The sequence below is a fragment of the Oryzias latipes genome, chromosome 14 (assembly GCF_002234675.1).
Source record: "Oryzias latipes chromosome 14, ASM223467v1".
Lineage (NCBI taxonomy): Eukaryota > Metazoa > Chordata > Actinopteri > Beloniformes > Adrianichthyidae > Oryzias > Oryzias latipes.
The window spans coordinates 8,685,440-8,708,552 of NC_019872.2; the positions used below are offsets into that span (position 1 = coordinate 8,685,440).

A 23,113-nucleotide genomic window follows, 5' to 3' on the forward strand; every position below is an offset into this window, starting at 1 on the left:
ATTTCAAGCATTAATTGTAATGTGTGAAACATATGTCTTGATATCAGATGTTCTTTACACTATTGCTATTAATTGGACAATTAATAATATAAATAAATAATAACAATCTCTTTGGCTACGTGGTCAAGCAAGAAAATTTAGTCATATCCTGTGAGTTTTTGCTTTTTTTAGAATTGTTTTGTCTGTGTTTGACCACATTTTTGTGTCAAACAACTCTTTGCAAAGACAAAGTGGTTTTGACAGCTCTCCAAACCAATGGTGTTCAGTTGTTTCCCTCGTCTTTTTTAGCTTAGGATTTAAAAAAGCTCCCATAGATGCGAATGCTGTTTTTTTCTTTTCTTTTCTTTCTTTCCAGCTAAACACCAGTTTAATACTTTCTTTGCCATGTAACAAAGCTGCTATAAATGATGGACAAACTGAAATTTTTGTTGGTCACCTCTTTACTTTAGAGAAAATGTACAAAAGAACATCATTTTCTACATACACAAATGGTAAATTCACAATTTAAGCTGAATGATAGACTCTAAAACAATTTGAGAATTGTTTGCTCAATCCTCATGACATTTCAGAACGTGTGTCAACATTGATTCAAGGACTGGTGATAAAACAAAATTCTACATTTGAGTTTTTCAATTTACCGTGTTTCACATGTAAAGACACACACATTCACATGAAAACTAACTCAAGAAGCAACACACAGAATTGGGTAACATGAGCGTCTTTAGAAAAATCTGATGCACAATTTATTAATCCTAAAGCTGAGCAGTTTTGAACAGTGTTCATGGAGTACACAATAACTATAAAAAACATATTAATCAGTACATCTAAGTTGTTTGAATGACTTATTCCCCTCATGTTACCTCGTGTCTCAAAAGCAAACGCAACAGAAATCCACGCGTGTATCAGAAAACTGTAGATGTGTTTCAACATTTTACACTGCAATTATGTTCTTCAAGTGTAAAATGGTCCCTATAGATAGATGCATTTAATTGTTTACATCGGCAAACTATGAAGTCCACATAAAATTCAAGCAATACTGTTGTTAGTGGATTAGATATAAAGCAACCAAAACACGATGTGAAATTTAAGTTTCTTTTCCTTATCGTTCCCAAAAGTAAAAGCACTTTCTTTTTCTGTTTTGCTTGTAAGCTATCCTAACATTTTATTTTGAAGGCGAAAGACAGTGAATTGACTGCTTAGATAACATTGAATCTACAAAACAAAAAGAGAATAAGTCTTACTGTCTAGAAAAGTTTTGATCAGCATGCAGACAGGTCTGAAGGAGCTTCCCTGAAGGAGTCCTTGGCAACGAGCTTTACCCAAAAGAATTTTCCAAGCAGCACAAATAATATTCAGTGCAGCAGCAGCAACCTGTTATAATATGCTAAGAAGAGCTGACATGATTCGTCCGCTGTTTTCAGCCTGCGGTCTGCATCCACAGATGTGTTTAAAATACAAGATTTGGGGATTTGTTACGTAATCTTACTTTTCTCAAGATATTTAAAGGATTTTAGTTGGGAAAAAAAATGGCCTCACAAACCCTGCTGGTTAAGAACCTCCACTTTAAAAAAAAGAGCCTTCCATGTGTTTGGCTAACAAGTGTAAATGAGTTGAGGCCTCAGTTTCTGAGGCAGGTGGGACATTCTGTGGTAAAGCTATAGCACCACTGTTGTTTCAATGAGGTCACTTCCTGTCAGTTGGCTTCTCACTTCCTCCTGTGGCCAACACCTTAGAGAACAAGAACAGAGGAAATCATTTTTACAGCCCAAACCATAATTGTACTTTCCAGTGTTCATCTTGTGGCACACCGAGCCAAATGCCAACATACTTTTTTTGAGTATACTCACCAGAGAAATCTCTAACAAAATATAAATGTCCTTTTATAATAAGACTGTTAAAGTTGTTTTGATTTTTAAAATAAAATACATTTATAAATAGTTATATAAGCTTCTAATATCATTATTTCTCCAAAAACTGACACATGCAGTCAAACATTTCATGACACAGCATACATATAAACTCTTGCAGTGAGCTATTTTTTACCTCTGTAGCCCCCACCTCTGAGTAAGGCCTGCATGGCTGCGTATTTGGCTGCCTTCTGTTGTTTGGCTGAAGGACGTAAAGAAAAGAAACACCTGAGTTTACCAAAGTTATATGTCCTGCACCAAATAGAATAAAATCATTGAAGAAAATTGGTTTACTTCTTATCCTTAGTTTTAATTGTTTGTGTCAGGATTGGTTTAAGACTGCTTTTACTGATGCTTAATAAAACAAAACAAAAAAACTAACAACGTTCTACATGTGCTCACATTTGTAGAAGAAAAGAGGAAAGTGTGTTTTCTTACATTTTTGTCCAGTCCCTGCATATCCTAGAGAACAATAAAAGGAAATTATTCAATCCGGTAATCCTAAAACCCCAGGTTTTGCTTTTTTTTTGCCATTTTAATGAACATACCATATAATGGAAACAGAAGTTAAATTGAAAAAACAACCCATTTTGCATTGGTAAATTTACCTGGATAAGTTCCACCACCCACTCCCCCAGTGCCAGCTCCCCCTGTTGGAAAAATATTCATATTAATGCTACTTTATTTTCATGTAGTTAAGATCTCAGAAAACGAAAATACAGATTATCATCGGGTAAGTAACTGTTGGCTTGTCACTCAGTGCTCATTCAATCTGACCTGGGAGGCCACCTGCTGCCCCTGTTATTCCTTGGCTTGTTCTTCCAGGACCTCCTGCCCCTCCTGTTCCTCCCACTACACTTCCTGTATAGGAAAGATAATATTAGGAAGAAGCTGTTCTGAAACTCAGCATAGAGCAAAACAAATTAGCAGAACAAATTCATATAAGGTATCGAAAAGCTTGCTTTGTTTGTAAAGAGCCTGGAGCATTTTATTTAAAATTATAATTATTTAAAAGTTACAATTTGGTTTCAAATTTTTGAAGAATTAACGTAACTCGTATGCCTTTACTTTTAGTTTTTTTATTGGAATGAACTTACCTGGGCCTCCTCCAGCTACACCTCCTGTTGCTGTGCCAGGGAAAACTCCTACTCCTCCACCTAGTGAACACAGGTGGATTTGTTTGATAACTTTACTTAGTATATTTTAAAGTCAAACAGTTGCGTGACAAGTAAGTCCCATTAGTTGTCATGCAACTAGGTGTGTGAAACTTGTTCACTGCATTTCACGCATCCCCTGGGGGAGCGGTGAGCTGCAGACACTGCTGTGCTTAGGAACCTTTTGGCAGCTTAACCCCCCAATCCAATCCCATAATGCTGAGTGTCAAGCATGGAGGCATTTGGTCTCATTTTTATAGTCTTTCATATTACTAAACTATGGATTTGAACTCACAACCTTTCAGTTTCAAAGCGGACACTCATCCACAAGGCCCCTAAGCTGGTCTGCATGTGAATTTATATACACATATGTATAAAAGTTAATACAATTCTATTAAAAACATTTGCATCAAAGACTAATTGCATATAAAATTTGGATAAGACTCTGAGAGAGGATCTTTTCGTCATTAAAGCAGTAGTGACTGTAATAACATTGCAAAATAAAAATCATAAATCTTTTAGGTAGTTTTTTTTTTTAAATCTGTTACCTGGCCCAAATCCAGTGCCACCCAAAGATGAACCGTAGCCAGACTTTGAAGGCTTTCTTGTTTGACCACCAGCTCCATATCCTCCTGTCCCACCTGGTCCAACAGACCCTGGTCCAAGGCCACCAGGTCCAGCACCTCCTGTCCCATAACCAGAAGAGCCAGGTCCCGTTCCACCAGGGCCATATCCTCCATGACCATAACCACCTGACTGAGCTCCAGCTCCTCCAAGACCTGGGCCCCCTCCCAAGCCTCCTACAGAGGGAAAAACGAAAAAGAGCAACAAGAAAAACAACAGAGCAACAATAACTGTTTATTCTACATTATTGTACAAGAAAAGCTTACCTGCACCATAAACACCTCCTCCATAACCTGAAAAAGGATATGAAACACTGTGTTCAATTATTGCATCAAGGGTGTGTTTGAATAAAGATTTGTACTTCAATAGTTATTGGTACCAGATTTTGATGGTTTCGTTTTTCCTAATGCTTGGCTACCTGGTCCAAACCCTCCAGTTCCTGTTCCAGCACCACCTGGTCCAAACCCTCCAGTTCCTGTTCCAGCACCACCTGGTCCATACCCTCCAGTTCCAGCACCTCCTGGTCTGTAGCCTCCAGTTCCTGTTCCAGCACCTCCCGGGCCGTAGCCTCCAGTTCCAATACCACCTGGTCCAAACCCTCCAGTTCCTGTTCCAGCACCTCCTGGGCCATAGCCTCCAGTTCCTGTTCCAGCACCTCCTGGTCCATAGCCTCCAGTTTCTATACCACCCAGTCCAAACCCTCCAGTTCCTGTTCCAGCGCCTCCTGGTCCGTACCCTCCAGTTCCAGCACCACCTGGTCCATAGCCCCCAGTTCCAGCGCCTCCTGGTCTGTACCCTCCAGTTCCTGTTCCAGCGCCTCCTGGTCCGTACCCTCCAGTTCCGGCACCACCTGGTCCATAGCCCCCAGTTCTGGCACCTCCTGGTCCGTACCCTCCAGTTGCCGTTCCCCCTGCAATGGAAAGACAACCACAGATCTTTGATCACTCTGTCCTGACTCTTTCACTGGCATAGCAAATTGTTCTGTTGAGGTGTTTTCTGTTTCCTGCACAAATGGAGCTTATTGGCTAATGTTGTTCTATTAACAATTTTCCCACCATGGTAATGACTGGTACTTATTCTTAAAAACTGATTTAAAAATGTCTTGACCCAAAAGACAGAAAAAAAGATCTGTCTTACTGTTGGATTACCGTCTAACTTCAAAGAAAGAACAAACTTCAAAGGTAACATGTTAATTGAATACAGTATTTTGAGAACTGATATCCAGAAAGATAATTTGTCAATGTTATTTGTTTTTTAAGAAATTGGAGTGTTATTAAAAAAATGTAAAAAATATTATTTTGCCTTGCCCAAAGCCACCTGAACCCATTGAAGAACCATAGAGCCACAGACAGAGGAGCAAAACAAAAGTAAAATACTCTAATATATCACAAAAGTTGATGTCTAATAAATGATCTTCATACCTGATTTTGGTGGTTTCCTTTTTCCCTGTTGTTTACTTCCTGGTGTATACACACCAGCAATGGGTCCTGTTCCACCAGGTCCATAAGTACTTAGTCCTGTGCCAACACCACCTGGTCCAAAGCTCCCGGGTCTAATTCCTGGTCCTGTTCCCCCAGCACTGGAACCAATCCCACCTGGTCCTAAGTTCCCAGTTCCATAACCAGTGCCAGGGATGTTGGGAAGAAAACCACCTGGGCCAAACCCTCCTGGACCAGTACCAGTTCCATAGCCACCAGGTCCAACACCAGAACCACCAGCTCTTCCTCCATAATCTAAAATGAATTTAATGTAGTTTTAGTTACACCCATTGAATCCATTTTGAATTTGAATATTTTCTGTGTAATCCCACTTTTCTGTGGTTTTCCAGTCCCTGGGCCTGCGCCATACCTGGAACCTTGTAAGACAACATACAAACATGCAGTCAAATACAAAAAGGTCAAACTCAAATGGTACTTTCTGATTAAAAGAATTTGTAAATTAAACCAGTCAAAAGATTTGAAATATGTTCACCATCATGTGCGAAACCAGTCCCATATCCTCCTGGTCCACCACCAACTCTCCCTGGACCTGCTTGCGCAACTCCTGAACCAGGTCCTACTCCTACAGTCCCAGCAGCTCCAAGACCCCCGCCAATCCCTCTGCTTCCAGAGCCTCCAGGTCCAGTTCCATACCCACCAGGCCCAGCACCATAGCCACCTGGGCCAATCCCGTAACCTCCTGGTCCCACACCGTAGCTTCCAAGTCCAATGCCATAACCACCTGGACCAACTCCTCCCTGGCTTCCTGCTCCTGTTTTCCTGTATACTGAATGAAAGCTAATGTTGGATGGAATAGTTTTCTTCCAACCTTGTGAAAGTCTAGAAAAAATATGAGATCAGTTTCTTAAACCTTTTCCTGCTCCTAATCCTGTTCCAGCTCCAGCCGGGTAGCGTATGCCTGAGTTTAAAGAAGGAAACGCCATGCTTTGTATTAATGCATTCCAATTCACCTAATATTTTTAAAGTGTTGGTTTCAGTACCTCCACCTGGTAAAACTCCAGCTTCACCCGCACCATAGCCTGTGTGTAAAACCATAAAAAAATGGTGACAGTGAGTTGTTGAGCTGTAATTTTGGGATGTAAACCCATTTGAAGATCTCACTTTTGCCAGGTTTTGGACCTCCTGCTCCTACTCCAGTAGATCCACCAGCACCAGGTACCAAGCTCCCTCTACCAGGGCCTCCTCCAGCAGACCCAAGTCCACTACCAACTCCATCCACACCGCTGACGCCAGTTCTAACACCTATACCTGGTGCTATTTTAGAAAAGGAAGCAGTTTAGAAGTAGAACTGAGATCATTTCAGTATATGTTTCATATTTTTTAATGTTTATTCATCCAACAAACATTTGTATAGATGTAAAATGACATTTAATTTTATTTTGAAAACAAGTTTACAAGATAATATTAGCACCTTTTGGTGTTGGAGTTCCTCCTACAGCCAGTGGACCTCCTGATCCAACTACAGTTCCAGTGGCAGGACTGCCTCCTCCTCTCACTCCCGTTGTGCCACCTGAAACACCTCCTTCTACCCTTCCAGTGGTCGGAGTCCCTCCAACTCCTCCTTGTCCAACTGCACCACCTCTTTCTCCTTGAGGAACTTCTTCTCCCTCTTCTTGACCTGGTGTGTCACCTCTGGGGATTCCTGTTGGAGAGAAAACAACAGTTAATATATCTTGAAGTAGGAATTGCTGACATTAATATGGTGGCAATTTTAGACTTTAATATGTGAAATAAGGGAAACTGAGTAATTACTTAAACCAGTAATGTTAATAAAAAGATTTCCATGTATGTTATGCACCTGGAGGTTTGAGAGGTTTGACTCCAGGCAGCGTTCCGCCTGAAAGACCATCTCCAGAAACTGTAAAAGGTTTGATGTGCAACATCATTTTTGAGTTTGTTTGTATTCGTAATGAAACCTGAGAAAACAGATTCTCACCTCTAGGGGGAAGCCTTGTTCCACCTACATTTCAGACGAAAATCAAAAAACACACAACAGCCACAGTTTGGTTGTGGTTAAACAGAGACCATGTTGTACATTACATTATGTATATACAACAATCTATTCATAGTTTTAGAATTTTAACAACCAGGCACACTCATCCATTGGTTTTTATACATGACCCTTCTCCTTGACATTTATAAAGATCCACTTCTATCGTGAAGCTGTCAGATTCTGGAGCATCAATCTTGCTTTCATCGACATTAACATGTGAGTATTTTGCCATTAGATGTTACCCATGTAGGTATTATTTGATGGCTATCAGAGAGCTAGACCATTGGTGCAATTGTTTTATTTTAAATTGTAAACCTAAATATGTTTTATATTGCATTTCTTTTTTTAAACTTTTTTTAAATTGGCAAATATGTTAATAATGTTTGGACACAATGTATTGTTTTGTAAAGAGACTACAGATGGAAATGAGCTGTCTGGTGCAAGCATCTTTGCTTTTTAAGCTTATTGTCTTTGTACGCTGTCCTGATAAATGAATAAACTAAACTAAACTAGTCTGCTGTGTACCAGTCTAAAACTAAAAGCTCATTTAATACCCTTTTTTCAAAATGTATGCTTTTGATTGTAGTTTTTGCATCAGCATTTTGTTGTCATCAAAATATTTGAAATATCCCCCCTTTTTTTCTAAGGGTTTAGACATTTACCTGCTTTACAGTAATAACTCAGTATTTAAATATGCAATGTTTTGTTTTTGTCTTACCAGGGGTATCTCCTGTGAAATCTGCAAATAATACAAACAAAAACATTGGTTCTTATCTCTCAAAAAGCTGTGCCTTTCAAAAAGTTGGGTATCTTTTAAGACAAGTACAGGTCAGTTTTGCATATTCAAATGCATTTTTAAAACTGTATGTTGCATGTGGAGGTTGTTCTGCAACAAAAAAGCAATTTTGAGAAAGTGTACAAAATTAAAACAGCACCAAAACAGCAAGGTAAAATAAATAAACATGTCTCAAATAGATTGGTTTAAAAGAAGTTCTTAATTTATTTGTGAAAAGGTGACACCTAATGGCACTGTGAGAGAAAGTTTAAACATAGTACTCTTGTGGCCTGAAACCATAGATAAAACATGAATGCAAACTGACAGAAAAAGTGAACATGCAAATGTTGATTCTCTCACCTCCTGCAATCGTCCCATTGAGTCCTGTTTGATCGGGAAGATTTGAATAAGAAATCATTACAATAGACAAAAACGTTATCAGCTAGTGCAAATGTCTTTTTGTATTGAAGATTTTGCACAAACATGCTTCACGTGTGATCTTTTTATTTGAAATACCTGGTCTAGCTCCTATGATGGGAATCCCTGTGCCATTCAACCCATCTCCAACACCTGCCGCTGGTTTTCCAGATACACCAGTACCTCCTTTTAATAGCAAGGAAATGAAACCACAAATATTACAAATCATTTTCTAAAGGTCATGCCCCTAAAGCATGTCTATTAACTTCCAAATAACCGTTGTAACTGATTCTGTAGTGAGAGTTTTTAATTCTTTGACCTAAACAACCATGATAGATGCTGTCATTTTAGCTAAACCACAATTTCTGAAAGGTCAAATAAATTCCTGAAAATGATAACAGATTCAAACACCTTCTGTCCCAGGAATTCCTGACCCTTCGATTGCACTGGCATTCACTGCATCACCTGAAATGAGAACCAGTGTCAAGTATGACATTCAGATAAAAAAAAAACATCTAAAAATAGCTGCAACCTAAAAGCTTTGCAAATGAGTGTGCAGATGCTCACGGATACCTTCTGGCACTGGGGTACCACCAACAAACCCTCCTCCTAAGTAATCAGAAATGAGATTATTATCAGATTTACATGCACTTCATTATATAATCTGAGAGTCAAAACAAAGCTCACCACTGGGTCTAGCAGTTCCTGCAGTGCTGGAGCCATTCACTGCACCACTTCCAGGACTTGTTCCGGGTAGAACCCCACCTGGTTGTCCTACAGCTCATACAAAAGAGACCTTTTAGATTATAAAGAGGTGATTTTAACTATACTTTAGATAGGTAGGTAGATAGATACTTTCATTTATCATTGCCACATGCACAACCAAATTACAAGTGCTCAGTGCATTATTCATTGAAAAACAAAGGAACGTACTGTACAGCTCGTTCATTTTCAACAAATGAACAGTGCATTGAACAATGAACAGTAATTTGCAACTAAGATAAAAAATGTATCATTTGTTAATTAAAAACAAAAGTGACAACTAATTAATTTAAAAATAAATGGTACATAAATCTCAAGACCTCAATGCAGTGAGTTGTTTTTTGAAAACATTCAACATTGCACAGTTTAAGCAGCTGCAGTTTTGGCTTTCACAAATTTTTTTTTAGCAATGATTAAAATGCTTAGGATGTAAACTGTTCTTGAGTCAATTTGTCCTTGCTTTATTCGGATTTAAAGGTTTGTCGGAACCTCTTGATCTATACTTTCTGAATTATAGAACCCAATTTGAACTTCACCATAAATAGCTTCTAACAATCAATTTTAATCATTGATTTATGTGGGTGTATGATTTCCAAGTTCCAGGCCACCCTCCAGATCTGCCAGGAGAACTCTGATGGTGTCATGAGTGAGCAGTAGGATATTATCTGTCCAATGAGATCTCCATCTGTCAATCGCGAATTCTTCACAAATGAGGTGTCCGGAAGCCATACAAAGCAATGACACTTTGAGTTTAGTAATGACTATGAAAGTCCTAAAGTTGGAGCTCTATTGGCCAATACGTATAATCCTTCAGAGCAATCAAATTTGAGGTTTTCTCACCAGACAATGCATAACTTTCAATTAAAGGAAAGATCCATAAATGTTTAAATCTATCAACTGAAGGGAGCATCAACTTACTCTTTTTCAGTCGCATATCATGGTCTTAGAGGAGTAAATATACTCCCAATTTGGCTGCAAATGTGTGCTGCATCTGCTGCATGACTTTATACCCTGTTTTCTACCCTCCATGGAAGGCAAACTTATAGCGGTATTATGAAGGTTCACACCACGTGGTTGAATGAACCATGTGATTCATGTGGTATCTTTGTGGGGAACAACATGCAACAGTATTTCACGTTGAGTAGGAAAAAATTCACCCAAGCTTAAGATTTATATGAGTCAGTATTTCTTCAGCAACCTGGAAGCATTGGAATTGACCATTTTTTGCTAAAAAATAACTACCCACCCTGTCCTGTACCACCTGTAGGTGACCCACCAGCCCCTGGTCCAACTTGACCTTTGTCAAAATACAAAGAAAATGCTTCACAAAAGAGAATTTTAAAGCTGCCAACAGATAAATGTACTGAAAACCTGTCATACCATATTTAGCAGCCTTGGATCCAGGTCCATAGCCTGTGCAGACATAAAATTCAAGAACTCAAGCACTCAGGTGTTTCAGGATGCAAGATTATGTACTTGGGGTATGTCCGAATTTCCACCCTAAGCCCTTTATAGTGCACTTTATAGTTCGTTAGCCATTTTGTAGTACTGTTTGAATCTACAATTCCCAAATCCAGTGCCCTAAAAATTCCCCAGAAGACTCCGTGAAAAACCAGTGTGCATCAATGCTCACTAGATCGGCAAATATAGACCACAATGCATTGCGTTGAAACATTTTTTACCAAAAAAATGTATTTAAATGTATCTTTTTGATAAACCATCAACGTTTTTATCTTTGGAAGACAGTGGACTCATTAATAATCATTGCAAAACACTAATTTTAATTCAATTTTAACTTTGTGAAATCGATGACATCATATCCGCTGTTAAAAAAAAAAAAGTAGTGAACATGTAGTCCGAATTGCTTATAAAATTCACGACGGTACATAGTGCCGCACTATAAAGTTTTTAGAAGTTAGGGGTTAGGGTGGGAATTCGGACACAACCATGGTCAAATTAAGAATTTAAACTGGTCCTTAACCTGTTCCATATCCAGTTCCTGGTCCTGTACCATAACCTCTCCCTGGACCATATCCTGTTCCTGCCACTGATCCAACTCCAGGTCCATATCCACCGGCTCCATAACCTCTTCCAGTTCCGAGTACTCCTCCAGTCCCAGGACCATATCCACCAGCAGCTGGGCCGTCAATCCTTCCTCCTGGTCCAAATCCTGGTGCTCCACCACTGCCAGGAACTCCTGTGGAGCAGTAGGTGTCCTGAAGGTTTTACTAATAACGGTTTATATTTTGTTTTGAATTACCATAAAAAAAGTGAATTTTCATTTCATTTTGGTTAACACATCTTAATGTGAGATTATACACTTCAGTCATGTATTTCTTCCACAATCCTCCACATATCTCACCGTATTTCAGAGAATTGGCCCCCCCTGGATATGCTACGAAGGAAAAATTAAAATAAATTAAACATCAAATATTCTTATGAATGTACTGTAAGTTTTCACGAGTTATTTCCAAATATTTAGCAAAATGGGATTTGTTATTCATTTTGTAGCTTCCATACATCTGCAAATTTGTCCTAAAACTCAACTAATTTGTTTTTTTTTTATCTAATATAATCTGTTAAGCACTTACACAATTATAATCAACACAAAATGCTTTATAGAATGATATATCTTTTTATACTGTAAAACAAATCCTTTTAAAATTAAGGACACACAAAGAGTTCTATTCCGAGAATCCCTACTCCTCCTGCAATTCCAGAACCAGGTCCCCTCAAACTCCCCGGCCCTCCTGTACCCAGGCTAACACCCACACCTCCTGGAAAACCTTCAAAAATAAATTTCATAAAGCCACAGTATACAAGACAGACATTAATTTTAGAGATGAATGTCGTACCATATTTGCGGGCTTTGGCATCTAGATACCCTGAAGACACATTAAACACAAAAACAAACAAACACCTTTTTTACTTTTTTATGAGATAGAGAAATGAAACATTTTGACAAAGAAAACTTTTAAATGAATGTACAAATATGTTATCTTTTGTCATACCCCCAGGTCCATAGCTGGAACCGACACCAACTCCTCCTGGCCAATAACCAGTCCCAGTGCCTCCTGGTCGGACTCCTCCAGGCCCATAACCAGTGCCGGCACCTCCTGGTCCAGCTCCACCAGGCCCATAACCAGTGCCAGTGCCTCCTGGTCCGACTCCTCCAGGCCCATAACCAGTGCCGACGCCTCCTGGTCCGACTCCTCCAGGCCCATAACCAGTGCCGGCGCCACCTGGTCCAGCTCCACCAGGCCCATAACCAGTCCCGGCTCCTCCTGGTCCGACTCCTCCGGGCCCATAACCAGTCCCGGCTCCTCCTGGTCCGACTCCTCCAGGCCCATAACCAGTGCCGACGCCTCCTGGTCCGACTCCTCCGGGCCCATAACCAGTGCCGGCGCCTCCTGGTCCGACTCCCCCAGGCCCATAACCAGTGCCGGCGCCTCCTGGTCCGACTCCCCCAGGCCCATAACCAGTGCCGGCGCCTCCTGGTCCAGCTCCACCAGGCCCATAACCAGTCCCGGCTCCTCCTGGTCCGACTCCTCCGGACCCATAACCAGTGCCGGCGCCTCCTGGTCCGACTCCTCCGGGCCCATAACCAGTGCCGGCGCCTCCTGGTCCGACTCCTCCAGGCCCATAATTAGTGCCGGCGCCTCCTGGTCCGACTCCTCCAGGCCCATAACCAGTGCCGGCGCCTCCTGGTCCGACTCCTCCAGGCCCATAACCAGTGCCGGCGCCTCCTGATCCAACTCCTCCAGGCCCATAACCAGTGCTGGCGCCTCCTGGTCCGACTCCTCCAGGCCCATAACCAGTGCCGGCGCCTCTTGGTATGACCCCTCCAGTTCCTGATTGTGGACCACCAAGTGCTCCACTTAACATGCCTACAAAGAGCAATGGCATCAGGGTTAAAGTGTCATTGCAATTTGAGTTTTACAGAGATATAGCAATGGAAAATACTTGATTTTTTGGATTCTTACCATATTTACGGGCTTTTGCATTGGCATCGTACCCTGTAAGACCCAGTAATTTGTCAAAAGTTTAATCTTGACAGGTGAATAACTTTACTGTCACGACTAAAATCAAGTTAATATTTCTGCCTCTTCAATTTAAATATTTGTTGATTTATAACTACCTCCAGTTCCAACACCTGGGCCAAATCCAGGTACAGATCCTGTACCAAGTCCAGGTCCAGTTCCTGGGCCAAATCCAGTTCCTGTTCCAGTTGTAATACCTGGACCAAATCCAGTTCCAGTTCCAACACCTGGACCAAATCCTTGTCCGGTCCCAGTTCCAACACCTGGACCAAATCCAGTTCCAGTTCCAACACCTGGACCAAATCCTGGTCCGGTCCCAGTTCCAACACCTGGACCAACTCCTGGTCCGGTCCCAGTTCCAACACCTGGACCAACTCCTGGTCCGGTCCCAGTTCCAACACCTGGACCAAATCCTGGTCCACTCCCAGTTCCAACACCTGGACCAAACCCAGTTCCAGTTCCAGCACCTGGACCAAATTCAGTTCCAGTCCCAGCACCTGGACCAAATCCAGTTCCAGTTCCAGCACCTGGACCAAATCCAGGTCCAGCTCCAAGACCGCCTCCTACTCCAGGCGTGACTCCTACCCCCCCTCCAGGAAGCCTGCTGGTTCCACTTTGACCAAGCGTGCCTCCTCCAGCTCCAGTTCCACCTATTTTTAAACAAGTTTAGAAAAAAAAGTTTTTGTGTCACAAATAAAATACTCAGCTGATCTCTTATAAATTAGAAATTAGGGATGAAGCTCCTACCATATTTAGCTGCAGCTTTTGCAAGTTTTTTGGATTTGCTTGCCCCTGTTTTTCAAAAATAAAAGATATGTTTTTGGAACATTTCTTATGTTTATTGTTATCATATGAAACCATGTTTAAGGTTTTCTACAGTATCTCTTTCTATGTACCTGACTTTGGCGTTACCAGAGGGAAACCACGAAAAACCCCAGGTAACTGCTGTCCACGCCCATCTATCATGAAAATTATCATATGAAAGAATAAATTGCAAGCAGAAACACTTGCTATATTTTTTTATTCAGGGAATACAAATGGTGAAACGCGTTAAAGATCTGCCAATAAACCTGAAGAAACTGTACACTGTGATACATACTGCCTGCTCCTCCTGGTCCTAGCCCACTTTGACCAAGTGCTCCTGATCCTATTTAAGAAATCAGAATCAGAAATGCAATTTATAAAAAAATGTTTGGCCTGACATGAGATCAAAGTACGAAGTTTTATAAAAATTTGAATCTTTACGTACCAGTCTGAGGTCCAAATCCAGATCCTGTGGCAACTCCAGGAAGAATTCCACGGGCTCCAAAACCTAAATGAAGAAGTCAGAATTTTTTCTGTAAGTTTCAGGGCAAATTCATTTTGTTATGTTATGACATTGATTATAAAAAATTTGTTGGATGATCTTTTTTCTTCAACACACCTTGACTTGGAGCAAATCCACCTTGATAAAGTCCAGGCACCCCAATCCCTGTGTCATAGCAAATAAACATTACATTAACATTTTTATTTTTACTTAAATATTGATAATATATCTATAAAGACTCTGATTCATCCAGGTTGATTCCATCATAGTAGTAGGTTATAGTAGTAGTAAACCTTTGACCTAGGTGAGCTTACCTGGAAGTTGTTTTGAAGCTTTACTTCCACTCTTTCCTCCAGGTCCCACCACACCAGTGCTACCAGTCTGTGGCACAACTAAAAAAGAAAAAAATGAAAAAACATTTTGGACAATTGTACAGTAAAAAAAAAACATATTTTATCTGTTTAGTAAAACAATCATTAAGTAAGAAAACAAACAAACAGTTATCCTGCATATGTGTTGTAAATGGAAAGAAAACGGACATAAAATGCCTATGTTTTGTGAAGTTGTAAGAACTTTGATAATTCGTGTTTTTGCCACAACACTTCTTGTGCTAAAATTGATCTAATTTCATTATTAGTTTTGGGTTTTTTCAGATTTGCAAAAAAGGGATCCCAAACATGGGGGGCATTTACTTCTTTAGCTGAATCCCATGCATAACTTTTCTATGTTCATGCTGTTTTAAAACCACACACAGTTGTTTTATACAGTGTAGTACAAAATGATTGAGTAATATGTACCTCCATCCAGGGCACCAGTTCCACCAGGACCAACCCCTGGCCTGACGCCTGCACCCCCAGGACCAAACCCAGTTCCTCCTGGATGAACCCCTGCACCCCCAGGACCAAATCCAGCTCCTCCTGGCCCAACTCCCGCACCCCCAGGACCAAATCCAGTTCCTCCTGGCCCAACCCCTGCACCACCAGGACCATATCCAGTACTTCCTGGGCCAACCCCTGCACCCCCAGGACCAAATCCAGTACTTCCTGGGCCAACCCCTGCACCCCCCGGACCAAATCCGGTTCCTCCTGGCCCAACTCCCGCACCACCCGGACCAAATCCAGCTCCACCTGGCCCAACTCCCGCTCCACCAGGACCAAATCCAGTTCCTCCTGGCCCAACTCCTGCACCACCAGGACCAAATCTAGTTTTTCCTGATCCAATCCCCGCTCCACCAGGACCAAATCCAGTTCCTCCTAGCCTGACCCCTGCACCACCAGGACCAAATCCAGTTCCACCTGGACCAACCCCTGTAACCCCAGGACGAAATCCAGCTCCACCTGGCCCAACCCCTGTACCACCAGGACCAAATCCAGTTCCTCCTGGCCCAACTCCTGCACCGCCAGGACCAAATCCAGTTCCTCCTGGCCCAACTCCTGCACCCCCAGGACCAAATCCAGTTCCTCCTGGCCCAATTCCTGCACCCCCAGGACCAAATCCAGTTCCTCCTGGCCTTAAACCAGCCCCTCCAGCTGTTGTTCCAACTCCACCTAAGGTAAAAAAAAAAGAAAAAGTTTTTTTTTTTTCAAACTTTAAGCCCAACTAAAAATACAAATAGCAAAAGTTACCTGTTTTAGGTGGTTTTGGTCCAAAACCATCTCCATATCTTCCGTAGCCACCTGGCAGGTTTGACAATTAGAGAACACATTACATTCATGTTTTTCTGTTGTTAATGGGACTTTAGTTAGAGTGTTTTTTTTCTAGAAAATCTGTTTACCTTTTCATCATTTCCTCTTTTCATTTTATTCAAATCACAGAAACCCTTTAATTACCCAGTAAGAAATAAGGCTATCAAGAAAATTCTCATCAAACGATAAAACCCCCACCAACAGACATTCAGATGTAGGGGATTGTTCAAGGGTTCCTCTACCAAAACCTATGGCTCCAAGGCCTCAATGGTCGAGTCAAAAGACTTGGAAAAAGTAGTGATTATTTTGAGTGAAAATATGAACAGAAATTAAGCACATTTTTGTGGAAGGATTTTGGTTTGGTGCTGCACTAACCTTTCAAAGCTAAACACAATATTTTACATATCATTTTAACTGTCAATCCATATTCAGCTTAGCTTAATACTTATTTTCAAAACTTTGACTTAGTATGTTTGTTTTTGTGGTTTTGTCCAATATTTTTAAAAGAAAATGCATTAAGGTCCAACTTCCTGAATAAAATTCACATTTTCTTCTATTCTGTGTTAATGGTCTTTATCTAAGATCCATTTTTAACCCCTATAGTTTCCTTCCCTGTTCCACACTATTTCACTGCTCTTTGTAAGTGCGATCTCCCATGTACGAAAAGACTGTTCATGTTTTAAGTTTTTGAACTTGCCCACTGTCTTTTTATTTTTTATTTTTATTTTATTTGAAATGGTTTATTTCAAGCAATTAAGTAGAAATAATACACAACAGCAATATATAAATCAGTTATACATTCATACAGTAACTAATCAAACTTAGGATAATTAGACATATTAATAAATATTGCTTGAAAGGGAGTGGGAGGAAGAGAATTTATATAATCCCACCCTGATTATACTGTAACCATTTTATTACATGATTTATCAATATCCGGTTCCCAGTTTTTATCAGACAGAATTAAAAATCATAAGATATCGATAAAGCACATGACAAAGATGAATTACTTCAGTATTACGTCAAAAATAACTATTTTAGAAATCAACATGGCAAATGCAGATCAGTCATCTGAAATATATGCATATATATGAAATATATTTTGAATCAAACATGATTGTGTTTTTTTATTAGAGACAAAATATTTACTGAAGACTCACAAATCTTACCTGTTTTTGGAGATTTCCCACCTGTACAAAAAGAAAAAGTCACAATATGGAGTTAAACAGTTTTGTGACAACAAAAGTCAAAATACTTTCAAATTGTTTATTGATTTTGACAGAAAATGGTAAAGTTTAGCTAAACTGCGACATCAATAAATAATCATGATGTCAAAGACGTGTTCTTACCAGTCCCAACAACTCCAAGCCCTGTACTGCCTGGACCAAATAAGCCTGGCCTGAATGTACCAGAGCCACCTCCTGGAGCAACTCCTCCTGGAGCAACTCCTCCTGGAGCAACTCCTCCCGGTCCAACTCCACCTGGACCAACTCCTCCTGGACCAACTCGTCCCGGTCCAACTCCTCCTGGACCAGCTCCTTCTGGTCCAATTCTTCCTGGTCCAACTCCACCTGGACCAACTCCTCCTGGTCCAATTCCATGTGGTCCAACTCCTCCTGGTCCAACTCCACCTGGTCCAACTCCTCCTGGACCAACTCCTCCTGGTCCAACTCCACCTGGACCAACTCGTCCCGGTCCAACTCCTCCTGGACCAGCTCCTCCTGGTCCAATTCCTCCTGGTCCAACTCCACCTGGACCAACTCCTCCTGGTCCAATTCCATGTGGACCAACTCCTCCTGGTCCAACTCCACCTGGTCCAACTCCTCCTGGACCAACTCCTCCTGGTCCAACTCCACCTGGTCCAACTCCTCCTGGACCAACTCCTCCTGGTCCAACTCCTCCTGGACCAACTCCTCCTGGACCAACCCCTCCCGGTCCAATTCCTCCTGGACCAACTCCGCCTGGTCCGACTCCACCTGGTCTAATTCCTCCTGGTCCAACTCCACCTGGTCCAACCCCTCCTGGGCCAAAACGACCTATTCCTTGTCCATCATATCCTTAGAAGAACACACAGTGTGTTGAAAAAGATATATTGAAACTGCAGGCAGGAAGAACATTATCAGAGAGATGAAACCGGCAAAATTTCATGCAAGTTTTACAACTATTGTATTTATGGTGGTTGAAATCGACATGAGGACTTCATTATCTTTATATAAAAAAGCTGTGTTTTTCTTGGCTTCTACTGTAACTTGGAGCTTCTCCAGTAAGTTTATGTCCTAATTTTTATAAACATGTGTGTATCTGAAAGGAATGTCCCTCATATGTAAAGTGATTAAAACAACATTTTCAGACCTTGTATTAACAAGTTTAATGTAAACTAATGTCATAGTTTGTCAAATTGAAAGAAAAACATTTTTTTAACCATACCTCCTGGTCCAAAACCTCCTAGCCCAGCACCAGTCCCTGCAGGTCCAGTTCCTCCTCCAGGCTGAAAACCTGCTCCAGCTCCTCCAGGACCAAATCCAGTCCCAGTTCCACCGGGTCCAAACCCAGGTCCAGCTCCTCCAGCAGCTGGTATGAATACACCTGAAACCCAGAGAAACCACGATCATCTGCATATAAAATCTGAGAACGTTTTATTACTTCAAGTTGTTGTTTTGACCTTCTAAATTGTAGTAATACAACATTCTATTAATACTAAACCAGGTGAGTGTCAAAATATTTTCAGGATCATTTGTGTGTAAATACCTTACAATCATTATAAAATCATTGGCAGTTATGAATAAAGGTTATGAGTTTGGGGCCCAAACACAATAACCGAATTTGTGGAATGTATTACTCATTGGTCAGAGGAAATGTTGCAGGATTTGTCTTAGTTTGTGGCAACGATTAACTCATCTCATAAATTTGTTAATTTTGTATGATTTTAGAATACTAAACAGAATCCAATGCCACACAAGTAGAGGGGAAAACCATCTGCACACTGACTATCAGCTGTGCAGTTGGTGTTTACGTTTTTTTTTTGCAGCTGATAAAAAAGTTCTCCTTCATTCAAAAGGCATGTGTCTCTGCTTATAACGCTCACACTTTCGGCACACATGCTGTATTTCACAAACATTAAAAATAGAAACACAGAGGAAAGTGACTATAAAAGGAAAAGAGTCCAGTAAAGAACAAGTCTGCAGGGATTCCTAAAGACTGTGAGTCTCTGACCTCACAGTAACGGCGTGTAGATTAACAACGCACAATAAATAATTCAGCTGTTTGGTCATTAGTTTTGACCTGCCAGAGATGGAAGAGAAGAGAGAGCTTTTTAATGATTTTACTTGTTTTTGGACCAACAGCTTTCAGGCGTAGATGCATACTTTAAATCCACCAGAGTTCACTGTTTTGACAAGCGTTCCTGTAACCTGAAAGCTTGAATAATGACTTGGTCAACCATGCCCCCTTTCATTAGCCTGTTAATGTCAAAAATGACTGTCCCTGGGGGGTTTGACTCATTTCATGTATTTGTTTGCAATTCCATCAGCTGGCAAACACTAAGCTTTTAAATTCAAACATGTTTTGTGACTAGATGAGAAGAAAATGGTTTTTTTTATGATCCATAATTGTTTAAAATGATGTGTTATTTTATTATACTGGTTTTAAACATTAAATATTTTGGTCTATTTGTGCAACAAGCCTCACTGACCAGCTATTGTTGATGTGTAGACTGTTCATCATGCTTGTTTCAGACAAATTTACCAGTTTGGAATCAAATGTTGTCTAGGATTTTTATCAATCATTGTTTATCCAGTTCACTCAAATGAGTTCAAATGGTCATATCTTGTTTTTTAATGGCCATTCATCAGTATGTTTTTGCATTTTTAGCGAAATCCGTATTGTAGCATGCATTTGGGTGACTGTCATTAAAGCACCTCTATATCATGCAAAATCATCTTTCCTATGTTTTAAGTGTATTCTAATGCTCATTCTTTACAAAAAACAACTCCAAAGGTGTATTTTGATCCATTACAATATTAATGAGTATTTTTTTAAAAACTTGTGACTTTGCGAAAATGCTTTCATTTGCGTACATCCATCTTTACAAAAGTTTGGATGTTGTTTGTTTTTGTGGGCGAAACGTAGAAAAAAAAATCTCATCCTGATCTTCTTTTGATCTTTTGTAAAAGTATTTTTAGTTGTCTTTTAATTATGATTATGCTGTTTCTTGCCAAAATCAAAAAACCTGTGTCATTTTCTAGGACATGGTTTTTGATTTCTTATAAGTTCATTAGAAACCGCCATTGAATTGTGAGCGCAACTGTTGGCGTGAGCTCATCCCCATCGCATCATCAGAATCAGAATCACAAGAACTTTATTGATCCCACACGTGGGATCAATTTTTGTATATGCGCGCTCCTGCTAACTTACAGCCCCCCATCCCCAACCTGACATAACAGGTACGTCCAAAATTGCAATCAATATTGGAGCCATTCAGCAGTAAAGTTTTGAGCCAGATGCCAGATCAGACGAGGAAAACAGCTTGTGGCTTGCCATAGTAAGTTGTGTGTCACAACTAAAAACTTTTTCCAACTGCATTTTTGCATTTATTCCTGATTCAACTTGAATAAGAAAATACTCAGAAATTATATTTTAGGATTAAATTTCTTTCTAAATGTCCTCCATCATCAGAAAAGTACTAGTTAACATGTTAAAAACATCAAAAACACGATTTTCATCACAGTTGGTCTTTAACTATTTTTAAAACCTTCATCTTGATTTAATTTAAACTAAAACATCCCTTTCTTACTTTGAACTCAGATTAAAATACTGCGTGAAAATAGTACATTAAAAGGAATATTTTCACACATCATCTTTTAAAATAATTGCATACAAAAATCTGTCTCAATTGCAGATTTCTAGATTAGTCTTTGGTGTAAACACTGTATTTTATAACAGTGCAAGAGAGTTTATATAAAAACACATTTGTTTTTTGTTAAATAAGAAAATAAGCCTGAGGCACATTGTTTCATAAAGAGCTTGTTCAATCTGAAGTTAAAAAAAAATTAAAAGAAGAAAAACTTCAGATGTTGTATCTATTTAGTATTACTAAATTATTACAAGATTAAAGTCTTCGAAACATTTATGTTGTCAAACAAACGTTAAGACAAACTGGGACAACCTGACCTAAAAACCGATTCATTTTCCTCATTTTGCGTTTCTCTCATTGACAAAAATAAAGACCAGGGCACCTCAGTAACCTTCAAGATGAGAGATGTCATAGAAAATCAACTTGTCTAAATAAAATAAGATCTGGAGGTCTTTTCTAACATTTCTCCATTAACTTTACATTCCACCTGATTCACTGGTGTTGCTATGCAGAGTGCATGCAGTGAAGCAGACCCACCTCCTTGCAGCGAGGGCTTCCACAGAGTCAGCAGAAGTGCTCCACACAGGTAAACAGCCACTGACCCCCCTGCCATCTCGCTCCAGAATGTCCTTCCCAGCTCCAAGGCTCCAGGTTTTATTCCCACCAAGCCTATCAGGGCGCAACAAAGCCTCATGGAAGAAGGAGGGAAAATGAGTGAGAGTGGGGTGGGGATGATAAAACAGGATACTGTGTAACTGGCTATAAAAAATACAGACAAGTAAAGTTAGTGAGAAAGCACAGAGGACCACTTCATTAAACCAGAATGGTTGTTTTACCCTCTAGTAATTGCTGGGCCTTATTTATATAATTCTGTAATCCTAAGAATTCTGGTTCCTGTGCTTATTTTTATTAGAAATTTAGTACAAACACTCATGATAGCATGATTTGCAGGATAAAATGACGCACATTACTCCAAATAAGTGTAAACAGGTACTTAGAAACCAATGTGAATTTGACAGTGATTGACACAGATGGAAATATTGCAGCTGTGGTTGATTGGTGCTGGTGGGCTGAAAGCCATTAGGAAAACTCCAAACATCAGAGCTCGTGGGAATAAAATAAAAGTTAGTGAACACTTGAAATATCTCAGCTGTATGATTGGATTTGGTCAAATCTGTGAGAGAGATGAGTAATGAATAATACACTAAAAAGTGCAGAAACAAAAGAAACAATTAAGGAGACACATAGAGACCTAATGTTTTTATGTAAAAGAATAAACAAAAGTTTATAGCAAGAGAGTCACTGAACAAAAACTGTCAAACGTGGCATTAAACCTGTGCTGTTGTCATTTGAAGCCATTGGACTGCTGATTCTGCATGACTTTACATGCACACTCACGGTACATGTAAAGTCTACCTGAACACTCATAATTTGTTGCAAAGTTGAGCTTTATTGCTTCACTTTTTAACCCTGGTATGCTTTGTAGATCTGCATAGTTATCCAGTGAACTAATACCAAAGCAATAACAATCAAAGAGTGAAGGTAAATGAACAGTATTTGCTCAGAGCAATCTATAGGCTTTACTTTCAAGCCCATAAATACAAATGTGTCATCAAGGCTTAGCATAAACAATGGACCTAAAATTATGACTCCAAATATCTAATCCAAGCCATATGTTCCTCATATACTTTTGAATTGACTTCATGCTGCATATTTGACATGAGCACCTCTGATTCGCTCTCTGGGGAATGCAATGACTATCAGGAACGTTTCCCTCTGCTTTAAAGCTTTATGTACATTTTCAAAGAAATATAGAATTTTAGCTTTTTTCTGCTTTAAAGTAAAGTCAGCACAAACATGACTGAACTGAAGCCGATGTTCTCCTCTTAACAGTGGAGGGCGTCACAGGAATATGTATGCTGACAAAAAACCAGAGCTGTTCATGCATTCTGAGGTGAAACTTTCCACCAAACGCAGTTCTTCATGATGATGTGAATGTAATTTTACTCAAATGAATACAGACTGTAAGGGAGTAATTCAGCATTCTCAGGAAAGAATATAAGATTTGTTTTTGTTTCTTTTATGTTAAGTTGTCCTGC

At 40.0% G+C, this 23,113-nt stretch overlaps 1 protein-coding gene across 8 annotated transcripts; it reads right to left on the reverse strand.

Annotated features, from left to right (window-relative positions):
- Positions 1 to 422: 422 nt before the first annotated feature.
- On the reverse strand, positions 423 to 21,682 carry LOC101163193 (fibroin heavy chain). Of its 8 annotated transcripts, none has more exons than XM_020708744.2 (45): positions 21,552 to 21,682; positions 18,590 to 18,748; positions 17,512 to 18,219; positions 17,332 to 17,352; positions 16,103 to 16,153; positions 15,275 to 16,024; positions 14,792 to 14,869; positions 14,595 to 14,642; positions 14,421 to 14,483; positions 14,271 to 14,318; positions 14,068 to 14,130; positions 13,919 to 13,963; positions 13,270 to 13,821; positions 13,115 to 13,147; positions 12,143 to 13,018; positions 11,987 to 12,016; positions 11,494 to 11,526; positions 11,113 to 11,328; positions 10,512 to 10,544; positions 10,378 to 10,428; positions 9,057 to 9,143; positions 8,943 to 8,978; positions 8,781 to 8,834; positions 8,469 to 8,555; positions 8,313 to 8,336; positions 7,896 to 7,916; positions 7,121 to 7,144; positions 6,983 to 7,042; positions 6,596 to 6,826; positions 6,286 to 6,438; positions 6,165 to 6,203; positions 6,035 to 6,082; positions 5,657 to 5,950; positions 5,496 to 5,540; positions 5,107 to 5,418; positions 4,176 to 4,595; positions 4,065 to 4,139; positions 3,952 to 3,978; positions 3,610 to 3,861; positions 3,005 to 3,064; positions 2,685 to 2,768; positions 2,516 to 2,557; positions 2,346 to 2,369; positions 2,044 to 2,109; positions 423 to 1,728 (listed from the first exon to the last, which is right to left on the reverse strand). In XM_020708744.2, the coding sequence occupies exons 1-45, from the start codon at positions 21,625 to 21,627 to the stop codon at positions 1,706 to 1,708; spliced, it is 6,522 nt and encodes a 2,173-aa protein (XP_020564403.1). In that variant the 5' UTR covers positions 21,628 to 21,682; the 3' UTR covers positions 423 to 1,705. The 8 variants fall into 8 exon arrangements, with proteins under 8 accessions (XP_020564403.1, XP_020564402.1, XP_020564404.1 ...); XM_020708743.2 differs by having other exon boundaries at positions 4,065 to 4,354; positions 4,385 to 4,595; positions 21,552 to 21,681; XM_020708745.2 differs by having other exon boundaries at positions 4,065 to 4,103; positions 4,140 to 4,595; positions 21,552 to 21,681.
- Positions 21,683 to 23,113: the final 1,431 nt, after the last annotated feature.